Below are 20,837 nucleotides of genomic sequence, written 5' to 3' on the forward strand. Positions count from 1 at the left end.
GTATGTAAAGTAAATAAAGGTTTTTAAAATGTTTAAGAAGCTTCATTTGAAATTAAATTAAAATGCAGAGCCCATCCCCCCCCAGACTTGTGGCCAGAACCCAAGCAGTGTGAGTGCCACTGAAAATCAGCTTCTGTGCCACCTTTGGCACGCGTGCCATAGGTTGCCTACCCCTGTTGTATATGCTGTATATCTATTATACACAAAATATTAGAAGCCCATCAGTGTTGACAGACCCAAAATATCTAATATTAAAAAAATCACCCCCTCAAATTCTACATTTTTAGAGACTAATTTCTCTTATAAGAAAGGCAGACTATTACTTCAAACCAGGAGCTGCAATAACTTCTCCTGAACCAGGGCTTTAATAAGCAACACAAACAAAACTCACTATGTACCAGGATCACAGATACATCTACACCATTTATCACTTATCACTGCTGGCTCCATGATTCAGAGCCAGCAGGGGTCTGAAGTTGGTAAGAATCTTACACTGAGATATTTGGAAAGCAGGATTTTAGTCAGTTTCCGTTCCCTTCTGGGTTCACAGGAATGAAGCTGACAACAGAGAGTTGATGGACTATGCAATGGGAGTGCATTCATCTATAAACATCATCCTGGATTGTTATTGTCTGAGTTGCCCAACTCCTGATATGGAATGTTAACACTGCTGTGACTTTTTTTTTTTTTTGATGTTTTTACAATGCAAGGAAGATATTTTAGAACAAAATATGTCATTTCTAAAGGGGGGAGATTGCATTTTGGAAATCATCCTATCTCTTTAAATAATAAATTTCTAATTGACATTCCAATCTTAAAAGGGGATCTGGGAAGCTGAAATTAAAGTTGACTTAAACCCTAAAACATCCACTGAATTGCACCACTAACCAGGCCTTTTTTTTTTTTTTTTGGGGGGGGGGGGGGGGGAAGGAGAGAAAGGGTCATTTAGCACAAAGTGCTCATTAACTTAAGTTCTTTCCAAGAGCTCTGACTTCCCAGTTTAATCAAGACACTAAAATAAACAGTTCATTAACTTAATTGATACCAGAGATCCTGTGCAATTCATGATGCAGAACGATCTAAAGTGTCTTTAATGAATTAGTAATTGCCAAAGGATTTCAAGAGGCAGAACTAAAGGAATTACAAAAAAGTTAGCTAAGATATTTCTTTGTTGAATGCCCTATGCAACCTGCTTAATACAAGCTGTCAGCATTTCATCTGTTACTCATAATGCTCAGAAAAAAGGCAGCATTATTCTTTTTATTTCCTGAAGTTTGTCAGTTTAAAATCGGATCCTTCATAGTACTAAGTTTCTACTACTATTTTTAATTGGCCACTGAAAGTTAGCGCGTGTATTTGTCTAAAGCAGCGGTTCTCAAGCCGTAGGTCATGACCCTGTTTTAATGGGGTCGCCAGGGCTGGTGTTAGACTTGCTGGGGCCGAAGCCAGAGCCCCACCGCCCAGACCTAGCGCCAAAGCTCTTGAGCTTTGGCCCCCCACACCCATGGCAGCAGACTCAAGTGGGCTCAAGCTTTGGTCCCCGCTCCTGGGGTCATGTAGTAATTTTTGTTGCCAGAAGGGGGTCCTGGTGCAATGAAGTCTGAGAATCCCAGGTCCAAAGGACCACAACAGTACAAAAGTTACCTACGCTACCGTGCCTTCCAATTGTTTTTGTAAATGACTGAAAGGTCTGGAGTTAACTATCTTAGTTATTCCAGTCTAAGGGGTTTTTTTATTACAAAAAAAGCATTATCTAGACAATGTTAAATAGCCATACTTTAAAATCTTACCTTAGGACAATAGCTTGCATAATTACAGAGCATATGCTACATGTAGTAGAAGCTTATAGAAATATTGTGCACATATGCAATAACAATATTTAAGATCAGAAGAGTGTACCCTGGAATTTTCTGAATGTATATTTCCACAGAACCAAAAAACCCAAGGAACTATATCAAATGACAAGACAAAAATATCCTAAACTGGAATTATGGTTTAAAAAGAAAAGTAACAAAAAATTAAGAGAAAAAATTTGGATAGCACTATTGAATTAAAAAAAAATGTGTAATGTCAAGAAGCAACAAGTTAAGGTTCAATATAAGAAGTCTGACAATCTGCAATTACACAGCTGGAGTCACCCAAACCACCTTTGCTCTATCCCCTATGACCAGCATTCTAGGCCCCCACCATTTGTGGCACATGTAAATTTGATATTTGTATCTCAGTTTGACAAATCCTGAGAGTCTTATACCTCAGGGGATTGATCCTAGTCAATCTTGAAAGTGTAACTAAGGATTTTAAGAAGTTTGCCAGCTCTGGATATCTTAAATCTAAACTGTTTTAAGACTCGCCCTGGAATTTTTATTAAGACTCAAGTTTGTGGTTTTTGTAGATGTATTTCTATTTAAGATACATGATCCTCACATATAGTGTCTGTGATACACCAGATTGTCACTATCTAATACTCTGAACGCTTTGATAGGTCAGTTGTACTTATTTTCAGTCTTGTAAAAAGAGCACACAGAATTTCCTGTGGACATCTTAAATCCAGTGTATTTTCAACTACAGACTACTGTATAAATAGCCTGAAAGATTAGTTACACGGACTACAGCACCACTCACTATGTACTAAGTGCTTTCTACACATACCTGAAGAGAAGTCAGTGTTCTGAAAAGCTTATGATTTGCTGCTACTGCAGCTATCTTGAACTAAGCAATACTTCATAGTTCGCAAGCAACAAGTAATTAGCCAAGCTACTCATGTACAAAATTAAAGCTGAATACATCCACAGTTGTCAAACTATTAAAGTGTCATTACAATATCAAAAGGTTCAGGATGTGACAAGATAATGATCCAACTTTTTCATTTGGAATTGGTTATGCCCATGTATAAGGTATTCATATGGATTTCAATAGGCAGGATTTTTAGCTCTTCCAGCATAATCTGTGGATTTATTAATATTTTAATGGGTTAATTAAGGACCATTTGGTGTGATATATTCTGCCTACATTATCAAAGCTTATTTTTGTGGATTTATAGTTCCTACTATTAGCATTGCAGCTGTCTGATGTTCAGGCATAAAGTTACATGCAGCGTTACACACATTTTTAGAATACATGCATTCACCCAGCACAGACAATACAATGTACATGTATCAGATCTACGCACATATTTTGTAGCTTGCATCAGCTCCATGTACATTTATTAATGTATAATGCTTGCATTATGTGCCAGATAAGAACGCCACCAAAAACTAGCTGAACTCCCTCACCCTTTAAATAAGGGCTCAATTGTGGCATTAAGCCATAGCCTTGTGTTGGCATAGCATTGTAAAGCATTCTCCTAGACCTCTGTGGGTGTATTAGAGGGAGTAAAATCTATGACACCCCACTAAGCGGTGTGTCACACTCCTATCTTTCCCTCCCTCCCCTCTACCATTAAGGCTGGACAGCAAAGCTAGCAGGCATGGATGGGCGCAAAGCCATGATCTTCCCTACTCCTCCCCCTGTTTTGAGGGGAGCTTGCCCTAGGCAGAAGTCACTTAGCAATAGCATCTGCACACCAACATGCATGGGAGCTGCAACTCTATCCTACCCATGCAGGAAGCGCAAGGGGGAAGAAGTAACTTATGCTTCCAACCACACTGCACAGCTGCATAAGAGGCAATCTACAATCTAGCCCCAAAATAGAGCCTCCATCCACTCAAAAATGAGTCATAAATGCTTCTCCCTTTTTGAAATTCCCTCTGATATTCTAATGGCTTTGAGCTGTAAAGGGGGAAAATAAAGAAATTTCAACTAGTCAGAACACGCATGTCTCAAAAATGCCTTGGCCAGTTTCTCCTTAAACTACCTAGAAAGAGTTTTGTCCTGGCAGAGGATCCTGCATGCAAGTTTCCACTTATTGTGATTAGAATGTGATGAAACAATGTAAGGAGAAATCAACCTTCACTATATCATGAGTATTTCCATATGCATATAAATATGGAGATATTATAAAAAGGTATGCAACCCATGCTCTGTGAGCCCCTACAGTTTTCACAGTGATATAAATGTGCACTAATCAATGCACCAAATATACTTAAAAACAAAATAAGATGTCTCAACGACAGACGTATTCAAACTCAACCAGCGCAGCCCATGCCCTCCCTAAATGTCTGAGTAATTAAGGCCCTTGCAGTAAATCTGAAAATTAATAAAACACTTATTACATATACTTATGCAGACAGTTTGTTGTGCACATGCAAAACAAGTATCTAAATCCAGTATTTTTTTTATACCTGCACAATGCAGACATCCAAACATGTTTATTTTAAGTTGGGAAAATAAAACTACTCCTATGCACACAAGTTATGTCTTCTTTTTTAAACTTGTTACAGTAGTGGTGAAAAGGGCAAAGAGAAAAGAATACGGTAAAGCAAGATGAGTAGACATGCTGCATCCTATTCTTTGTAAAACCATTCCAGCTTTCCAAAATAAAATAAATTGGAGTGTGTTTACACACAAATAAACAAGCCTATCGTTTCATTGACTATTGCATATATAGCAATACTAAAATGGCTGAATTTCACAAATTAATAACTGATTTAGTTCTATATATAAACACAACAACTTCAAAGGACAAGTGAATTTTCCATAATACTTTTTGGTCAAAGATTTAGTAACTTTGGTAGAGAAAGCATTTCAGCATAAACACTTGAGCCTTGTTACTAAAGAACCAGCATCACCACAAACTCCAAAATTCTTTTGCAAACATTTTGATAACACATACGTAGAGCAGTTTTTAAATTTTACATCCAAGTTATTATTCTTATTCAATATAAGGTAAATTACATTTGAAAAGAAATGAAATGAGAACTGCTTAAATCCACTAGCTACTTTCACTCCTAGAAATTGCCTAGTCTATTTTTCAACACCCTGGGTGAATTCCACACATATGTCCACTCACCATAGACTCTGGGTATCATGGTGGTGAGGGAGAACTGGAGTTCTATTAAGGAGTGGAGGGGATAGGAGAGCAGTTTCTGGAACAGGGAGAGGAAATGGAATTAGAAAGTAGCTGTGGCTTAGGACAAGCCATAAAAATATTCAGATTGCAGTTCCTCTTCTACTTCATCTCCTCCCCAACAACCTGAAACCCCACTGCCCTAACAGAATGATCCCCCATACGGTCCCTCTCCTTCCTTGACCCTCACACACAACTGCTTCTCCTCTCATGCCATCATTCATAGCCCCCCCTGTCCAAAACTTCCTACTATGCCAACTTGCCACTATTCCCAACACCAATCACCCCCATCCTGCCCCTGCAAAAAAAGCCCTGCAGCCTTTCCCTCCTCTCCACTCCCTGCTTAACATTAACTTCTGCTTAATTCCTGCATGCAAAAAAAAAATAAAAATTAGAATTTAAGAGCTCACTGTGATTAAGTAAACTGGTTTATTGCACAGCTGCAGTGCTGTCTCTAACCACCAGTTCTCCTCCATGCAGTCCATGGACAAACTTTGCAAGGAAATTTGTTTTCAAGTGTTATATGCAGCCATTCATAAAAAAAATCCTGAAGGGCCTATCAAGCATACATTTAGAACATGAAAATCATTGACCAAGATTTTCAGAAGTGACTAGCGATTGTCTGTGCTCAACTTGACACACTTTAAAGGGGCTCTTTTAAGGTATCTTGAGCTGGGTACAGAAAAAAAATCGAAGTGAAGAAAATCACTAGTAACCTTTGGAAAATCTTGGCTTCCACTTCTACAATAATCATGGTCAGAGCTCAGCCTTATTTACTAAATACTTTGTACTAATGTGCCTTTCTTCTAAGGTTCAAAACGCACTTGAACCTCACAATTCCTCTATGGTAGGTATTCTTCCCATTGCATCGATGAAGAAATGGAGGCACAGAAAGAAAACTGACTTCCACAAAAATCACCCAGCAAGTCTGTAGAAGAGCTTAAACTAGAACCCAAAACACTTTTATATCTCTATTACATATCCAAAGTAATGTGCATGACTAGTTTTCCCCTGTTGATTTATGACTGCATGATAAATCCTGAATATAGGCATTTATAATAGAAACAGAATTGTTAATGTCTCACAAGAAACGGATGTACATTCTATATAAAAACAATATTGATTAACTACCCTATTTCCTTTATTCTTTACTGTATAAAGGAATAGGCCTGTATTTCCCCAAGATATACGTGCTCCCACTCTTCACAACAACTATAATGTAGACATCCAAACATGTTTATTTTAAAGTTGGGAAAATAAAAAAACTACTCCCATTCTGTACAGACATCCATTGTGATGTTACAGGGCTGATCATTCCACACCTTAAATAAAGGGCAAGAGCTAGTAAATTTAGTAGTTATGAAATTCTGTATTTTTGTACTCAATTTTTGCATTCAAAAAAACAACTCTCTATAGCAAACCATTTTTTTTTCCTGTTTAGAAACATACTGGTGGTGGCTATGCCCTGTAGCTAAATAACTGTTCATATGAAATGGAACACTTCAAATGTGTTTAGTTTAGAAAAAATTCTGATGATCTATCCTGTGAAAGGGTGGAAGTTTTACCCATTTCTTAGGGATTTCAACTGTAAACTAATATCTAAGAAATGGATGAAACTTCCACCCTTTCACAAGTTCTCTGTAGTTATATATCTACATTTAATGTTGCTGGAAGGATAGTTACATATTGGCTCAAATGGCCATTTGCCCATGAATCTTTTCTACTTAATAAACTGGTAGCACAACATATAAGAGATTTTTTTTCCCCTCATACTTAAACATGTACTCGTTTACTGTGCTACTTGATTCATTGGGCCAAACCACTGTCCAGTATTCTACCCTCCAAAAGTGTTAAACTACATATCAACTTCTAGAGATAATCACAGTATATTGTAACAGTCCAAAAGAAAATATGAAGCAATATCTACTCTTTCCTTCAACTCCAAGTTCATATTCTACAACAGAAATTTAAGAAAAATTGACCAGTAAAGTGAGGTAAAGTGTATGGACCGTACTATATTCAGGTATTATCGGTCAGCCGAACAGCCATTATTTTGCTTGACACTGAAGATTTAATGTGTATGTGATTTTCAGTGTATTTCCATAATAAGTTTAACAGTATAAATATTTCAATTATGTATTTATAATGCATAAGATCTGGAAAGAGCGGATGGTAGTTCAGTGCTCACCACCACATGGGGACAGAGTTCCCTGACAAAATTCTCTTTTATAGTTATGTGCACTCAGGTTGACCTTGTATGTTTTGCTTCAGGATGTGATGGACCACACTGAGTGTTGAATCCTTTGTCTATGATGCCACTTACAAAGTTAAGATGAAGACTAAACCTTTCTTTAAGCTCTTTCATCATTGAAGTGACCAACACCAGTAAAGATGCCATTTTTTCTAGGCCAGACTAAATCAGCAGTTAGGCTTGCATTACTGAACATCAGGCAGCCAGGGACAAAATTCTGAACAAACAGGGAGAGAGATATAATATAAAGTGCTAAAACATTCCTTCTCAACAGAAAGTTTCCAACAAATCCCACCCCTTTCTATTTTATTTCAACAAGTTAGTGGCCCATGTAACATTTGACAATAGTTATTTTGTGTTATTCAATAAGACACAGAATTTCCTCAGTGTTACCGTACTTCAAAGCCAGCAAAAGAAGAGTTAAAGAAAAAGGGGTAGCATTTGCATTGTAACAGCTGAACTAAAGTGCCTTTTAAAAATAGCATATTTTGTGTAATGGTCTAGTTCGAAGAGTTTGTCTCTAAGGGCTTGATCCTGGTCTCATTCAAATCAATGGAAAAGCTCTGACTGAAGGATGCAGGATCAACACCTAAATCCCCATGAGTAACTACACACAAACTCAATTATATACAGAATCACAACTACTCTATTGAGCTTTAATAATTATTGTGATGTTCAATGCTCATATGGCCTTTGAAACTGAAACATAATTAATCAAAGCACTATTCTGGTTTTAATAAAGTGAAAACTAATACATGAGTGATCAAAATAATTAACACAGTGAAATTTATCAAAGTAAGTATTTGCACATGCATGTCATCACTAGCTATCAAAACTCATCATTCAGTGCACAGCCTCTCTGCAGAAAATCCAGGCGTGTATTGAACTTGCTCCATAAGAAGAGGACTTTAGGGGACAAAATTACAGGAAAGAAAACATGAACATCAGATGGTACCACCGCTTCTAGAATGTCATTTGAACATTGTCACCACATATTTGAACGTGAATAAAATGTTCAAAGATCATAGAAAGTAAGCCATCATTCTCAAGCTGATCAGAAGTTATTCTACTAGTACTGGTGTAGTTTACTGTTTCTCTTTCTCATTAAAAAGTCATGTCTGACCCTGATGCAGTTTACATTATGGACTTCCATAACGAAATAGTACACTCCACACTCTTTATTAATGTTAACATACCACAATGAAGTTTCAGTTAATGAATTTTAATTTGTTGCTTGACAATTAACATGGAATTTTATACTACAACTTACAATAAGTTCTCCATAATCAATAACATCCTCACAGCAAAACCAGAAGGGTTCAAAGATGTCTCAGCACCATTATGTAAACGCTTGATATTCTTCTTGCTGGCCAGCCTGAAAAGTAACGTGACAATGATCAATAAGGTGCTTTTCTTCTGACCTTCAGAAACCTAAACAACAAACATGGTTTCATTTTCACTGAAGTTATATTAAGACAAGTACTTGTCAGTGGAATTTTACATTAATTATTTGTTTCCAATTATTTTTGGATTATGTTAAACTACTGACATTGGTAATGATTCATTTGCATTTTTGCATGTGCAATACATACTTTTTGCCATACTGGTATTCTACACTTTCACAATATTTCTTCTCACTATGGCTCAATACAGTTTTTAACATATTATTACAATCAAAATAACTCAATGACTGTTGTACTTTACACTAAAATACCCTCATCTTATTTTTCTAAGGACAAAAATAGTTACACATTCACTTAAAAATGATAATAAAATAGTGATGGAAAATGTTTGTAAATTGTATCTTCTAAGGCAAAAATATTAATAAAATATACTGAAAAAAAGGAAGCTGAATACATCAGGGCTCATTTTACTTCAAGTCGTAATTTCTGCATTTGGTACTGACTACACTTCTGCTGAAAGTGTGCTAGCAAAAACTGCCAGGGCTTGAAAAATAACGCACTTGCCAGAGGTGAGCAGGAAACTTTCCCTGGTGACCTGGGCATCTTATCAGTTTTCTCCATAATTTAAGCCTTTTTAAAAAAAGTTTCTAGCCTTTATAGCTGCAAAGATACCCCTCCATATCTGAACCAGTGCTATGTTGTCTTATTGAATCTATCCAAAATGATTAGAGGTGTGAACTGACTTTAGTTCAAATCCTAGCTCTGCAGTAAGCCAGAGTAACCAGGTCCAATATTGGGAATTTCTCTAGGGCTGACAGTCATTCTTTTCCTTCATATTCCCAAGGCCACTGTACAGCAGCAGATACACCATATGGATGTTTGTGCAGCCACAAAATAGCCTCCTCCACATCATTTGCTATACTGTGTGAGTGGAAGTGATGCACTGTTAACCAAATCCATCAGCACCTTATCCAAATACCCACTATTCCAAGAGGTGCTCATTTCTCATACAGACTCCCCAGAATCCTGTCCCATCCCCCACAAGGTTGAACTACAGTGTTTCCGCTAGTGGATCTTATTTACTTTGAGGATTCTCAGAAATTCTCCCACCATCACTCCAGACTGGTTATGAGCATTTTTAAATCACATCATTTAACGCTTCCCAGAGAAGAATGGGAGAATTTCAGAAAATCTTCAGTGTAGGCAGAGCCAAAGAGAGTCCTCTATAGCTGCAGAGTAGGGTGTAATATGTCCCTAAGAGTGATATGAACCATTTCCATTCATCTCAACAGAGTGTTGATTCTAAAGATTTTAACCTCATGAAACTGGAATAATATAACTGGAACTTTAAAAAAGCTGCAATGCACTCCTCCTCACACACAGTTGGGGACTAAGTCTCCAGTTGTAGGCTACTGGATGATTTCCCAAGATCTGAACTTTGTTTAAACATGGGGGTGGTCACCATATTTAACTGAACACATTGGACAGAAACTTCCCAGCCCTCCCAAAAAAAAAAAAAAAACTACTTGGGAAAGGAGGGTTCTAAATAGAGAGTGGTTCTCAGAAAACAAAAATCCATAACTGTCAGGGAAATTGTCTAGGAATAACCATTTAAATAGTTGGTGCTAGAACCACTTCAGCATGTACAGGATTAACTGGGCCCAGAAACATAGCTTAGTATTACTGTAAGCAGTACCAATGAGCATCACCAATTTATCTCACAGATTTGACCTTACCCGAACGAGCAAACCATTAACTATGACACTGGTGGGAACAGGATTACTGAACAAACTGATTGTTAATTTGTAGTATTGCTCAGGTAAAAAAAAAAAACCTGTATAAAATGAGGACAAAAGGTATTTGGTCTGGATATATACAGCCACTTAACATTATGTTCCAGGATTAAGTCCCAGAAAGAACAGCCCTTTCATTTCAGGAGGGCCATCTTCTTCCTCTCCTTTTTGAGAGGAAATGTCAAATAGGAAGAATAAATGGCTTCTTAAAACTTGCTGGGATAGCCGTATACTCAATGTAATTGAGCTATAAAGACTGGTTGCTTTCAAATCCATGTGGCCACACGGCTGGCATTCCAAAAATTCTACAACTGAGAATGATCAGAGGATACATGCTCAAAAAGAACCAGCAACCGAGGCCAAAGTGTTCAACTGCTTCCCTTCAGCTGCAGCACTGTAATGCATTATTGCTCAAAGCAGCCTTTTAGACACTGGAACCTCTTCTTCCCTATTCCTGCTTTAACTTTTCTCAGCCTCCACTAGCAGAAGCCTCGCTACCATTAATGACCAACAACTACTTTGCCTGACAAGCACTTTTAAACCCCAATGTTCCACTCCCTCACACAGTGTCCTTCCTCCAAAATAGTCCCCTAATTACTCAGACCCCACCCCAAAAGCTAAAATCAAGTCAGATGGATGGGATTCCAAAAGCAAGGCAGAAAAAACATAAATCATTGAAGTTGCTGAGAAGGCCTATGAGCTGCAGAGCTACCCCTGGGATCTCTGAAAGATAGTGTTCAAATAGTTTGCTTTCAAAATTAGCTAGTTAGAGTGCTTGGGGCAAACTGCTGTAATGCTGCTAAATAAACTAGTATTATGGTGTAGTTAAGCACCCACAATGAGAACTTACCATATGGATACTGCTTTACATTAATGTTACCCCACACTCATACCTGCACACAATGAAAATATATCCTACATATTCAAAGACTGACAGGAAACTCAACAGGGCATTACATTCGCAAAGAAGCAGGAAATACCTGCCTGCCTACCCACCCTTCAATAGAAGTACATTCTCAAACCTTTAAAACCAGGGAAAAGATTGCCAGTGCCAATATTCTTTGTCCATTAAAATATCTATCACATTTTTCAAAAGGTGAACAGAATTCTCCTCTATGAGGCTGCCAGAGAAACATCTTAATAGCTCTCATATCCATCTAAGATATCACTGCTTTATTTGTTAGGATGCTAGCCTCAGACTTGGGAGATCTAGGGTCAATCCCTTGTTCTACCACAGATGTACTGTGTTTCTCTGGACAACTCACTTGGTCTCTCCGTCCCTCAGTTTCACGCATCTGTAATATATGGTAACAGTACTGCCCACCTCACAGGCAATTTGTGAGGAAACATATATTAAAGATTGTGAGACGATCAGATACTAAAATAATGAGAGCTATATACGTACCTACGTTATAAAGATACTATTTTTCTACCAAAAAAAAAAAATCCATGTTCAGCTATTCAAGTGATCCAATTAAATAAATATTTTTAGGTAGTTTGTAATTACCTAAAATATTTCTTGTTCCATAAATGAGAGACTTCACCTATATTTCTAAACTTTCCTAGTTCTTAAACATAGCTAACATTTCTTTGCTTTGAGCATGCATATTCCTAGTGACCTGGTCTGTTTATTAACAATCATTTGTTCAGCATTTTCCATTTCAAAGCACGGGAGTAATATTAATTCATATATTAATCTTCATATATATGAAGATTATAAGATTGTTCCAAAGTTCTGTATATCTACCTAATACTAAGCTATGAGGAAATTTTAATGACGATCAACCAATTTGTGCAATATTTCTGACATACTAAAAGACCATAAAACAAGTATTCCATAGAAAGTTTCACTTACCCATGATATATCAATCTCACAAAGTCAATCTCAGATCCTTGCTGCTTTCTAAACCAAACTGAAGTTCTGTTGTCAGAATAAGATGCCAACTTGAATGTACTTGAATTTATCCACTTCATTGATTTTCCAATTCACTCCATTTTTCCAAACATTCTTCTGAATCACAAGAGGACTCACTTTCAGAAACTCCAGTTTGTTAGTCTGTCGAAATCAAAGTAGGAAAAGTTAAAAAAGTTACAAAAAAATAATAGTGGAAATTAAGGTTCATGCAAACACATGCTTCATGCCTTACGTACTTCACCATATTAGCGAGGGGTTTGGACACACCATGCAATGCCATTGTAATGTCCTAGGATCTCAGTGTCCCCTGCACACATTAAAAATACATTTTTAAAGGAAGTTAGATAACTAAAATATGGACCAAATTAAAGTATTCAGTAACGCTGTTGTGGATAATTGAAACCTAAAGAAAGAGTAATGGACAAGCATACCTATTTGAGGCTCCTTTGATCTCAACTGTGAATGCCTCAGTTACTGTTCATATTGCAGTAAAAGAAATCAGTAGAGTCGACTGATGGTGTGGTTGCCTCGAGGAACACAGCACTATTTTAGGTAGGTTAACATGTCACTTTGTATGTAATAGCATTCCAAAACAGGCAACAATGAAACATTTGTCTTTTGAGCAAATTTAACAGCACACACAATAATCGCATTAGTCTGCACGCTGCATTCTGCTACAAGTATCAAAATTTACTCACAATTTCACTGTAAAATACCTGAGACACTATATTTTCTTGTTATGTCAGTGTACTTTACATACAATTATGGAAGGCAGCAAACAGTGATGCAGGTTTGCTGTGTGCCCCCCTTGAGGTTTCCAACTTTCCCACAACGTACTTCAGGTTTTCCCCTCATCTGGACCATCCAAAAACATTCAATTTGTTTTTAAATAAGAGATAAGAGCATGAATGGTATGGGTTTCTAATAAGCAAAATTAAAAGTGATAATAAACTGATGCAAAATAATATATTCAGACATAAAACATGCAAAAACAACAATGTCACTAACGTGTCATCAGTCTCTGTTGAACAGTGATCAGGCAAATCCCTCTCTTCTTTCACAGTTATGATTCTTACATCTTCGGGTCCAGAACAAATAGATTCTTTAGATAACTGGTCATCATTGTCATATCTGTATCACAGAAATATGCATAATTAATTAATATTGCTTACGTCTACATTTATTCTCTTCAAGCATTCCAAAGGAATATATTTAACTTTGAAAAATCATTAAAATTATAAATTCTATAGATATCATTAAAAGTTCTAAAATCTATAGATAATGGGAAGACCAACATCTCTTTTGTGCACATTCTGAGGTTTCCAATTTTATAAAAATGGGATGTCAATTTTTCTGTACATAAACTCTCTGAACTGTCATTAAAAAGACTTCCCTGTGATCTTTTAAGCACAAATTAATTTTTTTTATACCAATCAAGTAAAAATAGAGAATGTTACTAACGTTCCATCCGCTGCTATTAAAGAAGTGTCATCTGGCAACTCTCTTTCCCCTTTCACTGTAATTCTTCTCACATCTTCAGGCAGGGAACATATTGATGCTTTTGACAATGGGTCACAGTTGTCATACCTGTATTACAAAAATATATTTGGTATTAAATTAACTCTGAGAATAATCTTTGGTTCATTTAATTGTAATAAGTTGCAGTGATATTTTACTTACAAATCTAGTAAAAATCCTGCAACCTCTGCATCATTTCTGAAATCCAATTTTTCCTTAAGTGTCAACCATCTATCAATATGATTTCCCACATAGATTCTTGTTTTCCCTCTTCTTCTATCGAGACTTTGCTTCCTCTTTTTCTTTTCCAAGCAGGACAATACAGGGGGTCTACCGCATCTCTTTGCCGGTAATGACATTGTAAGCTTAGAAATAAAGAGAAATAATAGTAAAAATGCAGTTCATGGCAATTATGCAGATGTCAGCGTTCTAAGTCATCACTGTAAATGCTGATTTCAAACACTGCAATATTTATAGACATACACAGGACAAAATATACCAATTAAATCATCTTACACACAGGTCAGGCTCAACGAGAACCAAGGTTCTGTGGAGCCTGCCCAGAGAGCTGCTGAACACCTCTATCTCCTATCCACTTTAAACAAGGATTCAGCACCTCTCTGAGGAGCACATACATAATTGAACGTGGATCACAATATACACTGTAAGATCAACTAACATCCATGCGTGCTTACATATAGTAGCTGAGTTAAAAAAACTGATTTCTTGTATACCCTTCCCCATCTATGAAAAAAAATTAACTGCTACAAGTTTTTAACCCCTGTTATCCGGCACCCTCCACTCCCCTTCTCGCGGCTCTCCTTGCTCCTGCAGCTTCCCCCTGGTCGGAGCAACTCCTAACCTCCACTTTCCCCCTCGACTGCCCAATTTTGCAGCTCTTCTTCCCATGGTGCGGCTCGCTCCCTCGCGGGATGCAGGAGCCTCGCACGGTTGCCGTCCTTAACCTCGTCCGTCGCTCCCACAGCGAGGGCAGGAAGCTTCAGGGCTTCACCCGGGAAGAGAGGGAGCTGAGCGCCCACCCCCCTGCCGGCGGCGCCGGAGCGGCCGCTGCCCTGCGGTGCAAGCTCAGCCTGGGCAGTGCCAGCGGGACGGGGACGGGCCCGTGCGGGAAGCGTTGTGTCCCGGGGCTCCCCTCGCCTGGCTCCCGCTCCCACAGCCCCGGAATCCCATCACCGCTCCCCTTCCGGGCACCTGGCGGGGCAGGGTCCCGTCTCCCAGCCGCGCCCCTGCCCGTGGGGCCGCTCGCTCGCTTCCCAGCGGGGAGTCACGGCTCAGGAGCCGCCGCCGGCGGCAGCAGCAACAGCAGGTGCGCGCGGCCCAGAGCGACGAGGTCGCGCGCGCGACCCCCCGAACCGAGATAAACATGGGACACGTGACCGCCCGATCCTGGCGCAGGATGATGACGCATATTTTGGGTTGGGAGGGGGAAGAGGCCCGCCGCGCCGACCGTCTCGCCTTTCGGGCGAGCAGCAGCCCCTCACCACGGAGTCTTGCAGCCGCCGGCAGGGCGTGGGGGCTCGCCGTGGAGAAGCGCTGCGGATAGAGCGATAGGAAGTGTAAACTCATGTGCCCCGCACCCCTGTATCTCCCCAGCCACGTTAGTGTCATTCATCCACCTGCTCGCCCACGCCGCAGCATGTCACCCTGTTCAATGCCATTGGCTAGCAGCAGTGACTGGAAAAAAAGGAACTCACCAGACACTCTGGCTGTTCCTCTTGGTTACTAGGCTCTGTAGAAGAGGGTAAGTGAGTTCCTGGTATAAACACACATCAGATTCATAAAACCCAGAATCCACAACATTATTTTGCGATAAAAAGTTTAACTTTGCAGTGCCACTGGCCAATAAGCTACCAACCCTACCATCTAAATTAGCAGCCATCATCATCATTTTTATTGATCCATTGCGGAAAAATGAATACACTTTACTGCTGGTTCCAAAATAAAACTTGATTAACTCAATGAAAAGTTAGAGATATTCTTTTATTTTTATTCAGTATAAGTTTTACATAATATCTTGTATGTGGATATGAAACAAGTCCATTATCTATAACATGCCTCTTGCAATCAATATTATTGCTACTGATACTGCAGTAGTACCCACAGCCCAAATAGGGATCCAGGCCCCATTGTGCTAGCACTGCACAGACACACAAAAAAAAGGTGGTTGTTGCCCTGAAAAGTAAGTCATTATATGTTTGCTTTCTTTTATTACTTAAGGGCTAAATGAGCAAACCTGCATTTTTTTGTGCTGAACTTCTGTAAACATGGTTATCTGTATGTACACACATACTTTTCAAGCACTGTCTTTGGATCACATCATGTACAAGAACTTAATTCTGTCTTATGCTAGAAGAGTTCTCACACTGTACTCTTAAATGTCAAATATTCAGACTTATTTGATGTACATTACGAGATAAGCATGGCTGTCTGCAAGGGAAATTGGGAAGTGCCAATTGATTATAAAAACAGTGACTACTCGCAACCTTATTAATTAGGTTAAACCTAAAACCAGAATGAAAACAAATCACAGAGTAGGAGCTTCTCAGTTGGGTGACTGATGGCAAGTCTGATCTATTCAAAGCAAGAATTAATTGCTTGGAGATAAAGACTGGCAGCCATGAACTAGTGTCTAAAGTTGACATGGAACTGATAAACCAGAATTAAAGCTTAGAACTGGGTTCTTACAAGTCCAACAGGTTAATTAACAAAAACAAACAAACAAACAAAAAAACACCCTGAATCATTTGGGTAGTAAGAGCTCACCTACCCTTCACAGCCTGTAGTGTCCTGAAGAACATGAAACAATACTGTTTCTTAAATCTGCTATTAAAAACTAAGAGATATCTACAACAGATGACCAAATGGGTATGAAATAGGCAAATACTTGCTACAAAGGATCTGAAAACAACAAGACTGTAGTTAGAAGGTATCTTTCAAACAAGTAAAGACTGAATAGTGGAAGCTGCTTAGATGTAAAGGAAGTCCTTAAGAATGCTAAAATATTCAAGATCCAGTCCCAGGAACCAGAAGAGAAACTAAAACATTGAGACAATATAATTTTAATATTCCTTTAATAAGAATATTTAGTAAATACTTTACAAACAATATAAAATACACTGCTCTTCAAAGTACCAATTAATACTATGCACAAAGGAAATACTTTCTGTATTAAATAATTTTACCTTTCTGAAAGGTCAGATTCAGAGCCAATAGGAGAACCTTCACCTGAATACCAGGAAGCCTGATTGTATGAATACTGACTTATCTGTTAAAAGGGAAATATTCAAATTAATCATATTACGAAAAAATCAGAAATAGAAGATTCAGGAATAATAATTTTGAATAGAAAACTCATATTTAAAAGTTAGGCCTATGTTCTTGGAATACATTACTGTATATCCAGGAGACTGGATACCATGCAATTACACTAATTTCTTAGGCTCTCTAGTGTCCCGTGCACATATTGAAAGTACATTTTTAGAAAGATCACTAAAATATGTACCAAATTAATCATCAATTCTTATGGATAACTGAACCTAAAGAAAGAAATGGACAATCATACCTACTGGAGCTTTTCTTGGTTTCTACTGTCAAGATGTGAATAGGTTTGGTGGAAGTACAGTAAGAGGTCAACCAAATCGACTGGCAAAACGATATTGTTACCTCCATGAGCGCCACACTATTTTAGACTGATGTTATAACATTTTATAAGAATCATTAAAAGTGGACACAAATGGATACAAATTAAATGTAAGATGAGCAAAATGAACTGCACACAGCAATACTACTGGTCTGCACAATGTTTGCTGGATTGACTATCCAACGTTTACTCAATCTCAAAACTAGAGCACTTGACTGGAATAGAACGTGGCCCTAAATACATTGGAAATATTTTCAATAGGGACTTCATGAACTAGCAGAACCACATATGCTTTAAAACTGACCGTTATTTTAAGGGATTGCAGAGTCCTTCATTGCAGTGCACACACTCAATGTCATAACGCACACTTTAAAAGACATCATCAGCACAGGACGGAACGTTAGTAAGTGGTGTCTGGCCATTCCATCTCCTTCACAGTTCCTTTATATATCTCGTTATGACTGTCACATGTATGTTAAAAGACTATGGCTGTTAAACAAAGAAAAAAAGTTTTACACTCATTTCTGTACGAGCCCTTAACAAATACATTTAAATGTGAAGCTTGCTTAAACACATTAATATGGAATGGATTGTGTAGACCAGCAAAATTGCTCTGTCCACCTTGAAATTGTTGCTGATCTTAAAATGACCAAAGTCCTTCCCTCCCTCCTTCCCTCCCACCCACTCAATCTCTCCAAAACATATATTTCTGAAGTCAAGAAAAAAAGGTGAAGAGAACATTTCAGTTTGTAATAACCAATGTTAAAGGACCAACATCAGATTCAAAATGATATCTTTAAAAAGATACCGAGTTTCTTCATCTGTGTTACTGAGAACCACTTACATTACTAAAACCTGAAGATTTAAAAGACCACATTATTTTTTACTGTTATTTATGCAATTTATTTTGTGTAGTTCACTCAGCATACCCAACCAAATAGATTACCTAATTTGAATTTCCAGCTCTTGTGTCCTTGTGCAAAGCTTCAGTGTCTGGGTTGTAAACACAGCAAGGTACTGTTTCAGTTAAAACAGTTAATCTTCCCACTCTATTTATTCACTTTTATTAATATTGATTTTACAACTTTTTGTTGTGTGTGCTTGTCACGTATCCTTACATTTTGTCACTAAAGTAACTGATTCAAGCCCTTTAAAATACTTAGTGTGTGTGTATACACACATGCCACCTCTATATATACACACACACACACACACACATTATAAATACAGCAGCAGCTGCCATTTAGAATTGGATTTACAAGGCCAACAGCTCTGAATGGCTTACAGAAGCAACCACTCCATGTACAGCACTAGTGGGAAGGCAACAGTTTGGATGCTCACTTCTCCTCACCCCAGAGACAGGGGAATCCAACTGAGCACACTAGATGCAGCAACATTCCCCCCCAAAACTGTGGCCCACACCAACAGCCATCCAGGGAGGAATTTCAAAACATAATATTGGCTAACAACAGCAGCTACTCCAATAGCAGCCCTTCACTGTACCTGCACTCTTCTAAATCCACTCTGTCCTTCTGATGTCAATATCACATTAAATATCCCAGAACTCAACACAACTGGACTCTCCATTGTTACCTGTCTTAAATCTATTAATCATTAATTGATTTTGCTTTCCTTCATAGCTCTGCTGCACAAAGTATTCCTTTCAACCTCCTGATCCTTAACTTCCTGTGTGTGCAAATACCAATACAGAATGGAAATATCAAGGCATCTAACGCTACAAATCTATGTAGCCAGTTAGCTTACTTTGGTAACCCTCATCCTGCTTTCCCTCCTAGTCCCTAACATTTTTGCGCTCACTTGTTACATCTGTCTAATTGTCACAAACTAAGCTCCTTGCAGCAAGGAGAGTGACCTTTTTATTTTGTGAAAGGTCTAGCATGCTTTCAGGAATACATAAACACATACATACTTGTTTATAACTGAAAATTTAATTATGTTTAATCTATCCATTTTAAACTTTTGAAATAAGCAGCATTGTTTGCATTGTCCTGACTGTTGTGTTCTGCATTGCTGCATGAGAGAAACTTAGTTTTAATTTTTAAACTAACTTTCTTACTATACAGACCAGAAGTGATAGGGCATACTGCTACGCAGGAACACATTCAGTGATTGCAGGCTCCATAGCACCTCATATGATTCTATTTTAATCATTTTGGCTAAATGAAAAGCAGCACTAATGTGCTAATTGACTTTAAGGACAGCAGTGTTGATTTGGGACATCAAGGATATGACAGAAAGAGAAAATATGCAATTTCTCACGACTTCACTTACTCTGGACCAGGAAAGAAGTCTACTTTTGAGTATGTAACAAGTTTTAAGAGACATGACAAAGCATCTCTTGAAACACTGAGTGAAAAAGATTATATACAATTGCTTCAGGTTCTTTCCAGTTTGATTTCACTACAGCTGCTTTTTGACATGTGCCATATAAAAGCTGTTGCACTACTGGCTGGAAATTTTCAGCTAATAAACCAAACTCAATGTGGATTACTAGGGAAGTCAGATTTCAATTTAAATTGGAGAAGTAAAACGCATTTCTAACATAAAAAAAATATTTAATATAAAACCCAGTCTCCAGTGGTTTAAGAAAGCAACACCATGCAATAAAATAGAGAAATAAAAATAGCTATTTCTTGCTTCCAATAAATTGCAAGGTACCAAACTGAAAAACAATGGTCTTGTGAGAATCCAAGAAGAGCAGGTCTCAATATTCAAGTTAACTCTTGTAAACAGTGTTCTAAAAAGGAAACAAAACTTAGCCCTTTCAGTTATTTTGGATACCAGCAAATATTTTAAAAATATTTTTACTTTATCAAAAATTTGTAAAGGTAGTGAAAAAAAAAGTATCACTAACTTTTCATCAGTCTGTACTGAAGAGGAATCATCCTGCAATTGCCTCTCTTCTTTCACGGTTCTGAATCCTCTACTTTGTGGTAAAGAACAGGCTGATTCTGCAGTCAGTTGGTCCTCATTGTCACATCTATATTACAAAAGGTTTGATATTAGTAAAATATTTAAGAAAGCTTAATGTTAGTTTTATAATTGTTGTCTTTGAAAGTCCCATGGCTTGAAGAATTTTCTCACAACGCCTACTCAACCATTAACTCAAGCTGCTACATCAGGTGAAATACTCCGGCTGCCAAATGCCCTGCCAAAATCATGCATATTTTATGTCTATTGACCCATCTTCAAACCACCTAATGAAATACATGATCATTACCCCATCCCACCCACCAACCTACACTCTGCTGCTGCCTCTGCTCTTCTCCT

General features: G+C 38.0%; 1 protein-coding gene across 12 annotated transcripts in view; it reads right to left on the reverse strand.

Annotated features, from left to right (window-relative positions):
- Window positions 1–20,722, reverse strand: part of FOXK2 (forkhead box K2) — a 105,881-nt gene extending 85,159 nt beyond the window's left edge. Inside the window, exons 1-7 of one of the 12 annotated variants that reach the window (XM_050919277.1) lie at window positions 20,422–20,722; window positions 17,851–18,035; window positions 17,089–17,171; window positions 15,098–15,439; window positions 14,048–14,250; window positions 13,829–13,954; window positions 13,376–13,498 (exon numbers count right to left, since the gene is read on the reverse strand). In XM_050919277.1, coding sequence (XP_050775234.1) covers window positions 13,376–13,498; window positions 13,829–13,954; window positions 14,048–14,250; window positions 15,098–15,271 — 626 coding nt within the window. In that variant the 5' untranslated portion in view covers window positions 15,272–15,439; window positions 17,089–17,171; window positions 17,851–18,035; window positions 20,422–20,722. Of the gene's footprint in view, window positions 1–8,526; window positions 8,632–12,307; window positions 13,499–13,828; window positions 13,955–14,047; window positions 14,251–14,747; window positions 15,064–15,097; window positions 15,440–15,600; window positions 15,660–17,088; window positions 18,036–20,421 lie in introns of those variants that run through there. The other 11 variants (XM_050919278.1, XM_050919275.1, XM_050919280.1 and 8 more) reach the window with 11 other exon arrangements.
- Window positions 20,723–20,837: the final 115 nt, after the last annotated feature.

Source organism: Gopherus flavomarginatus, chromosome 12 (assembly GCF_025201925.1).
Source record: "Gopherus flavomarginatus isolate rGopFla2 chromosome 12, rGopFla2.mat.asm, whole genome shotgun sequence".
Lineage (NCBI taxonomy): Eukaryota > Metazoa > Chordata > Testudines > Testudinidae > Gopherus > Gopherus flavomarginatus.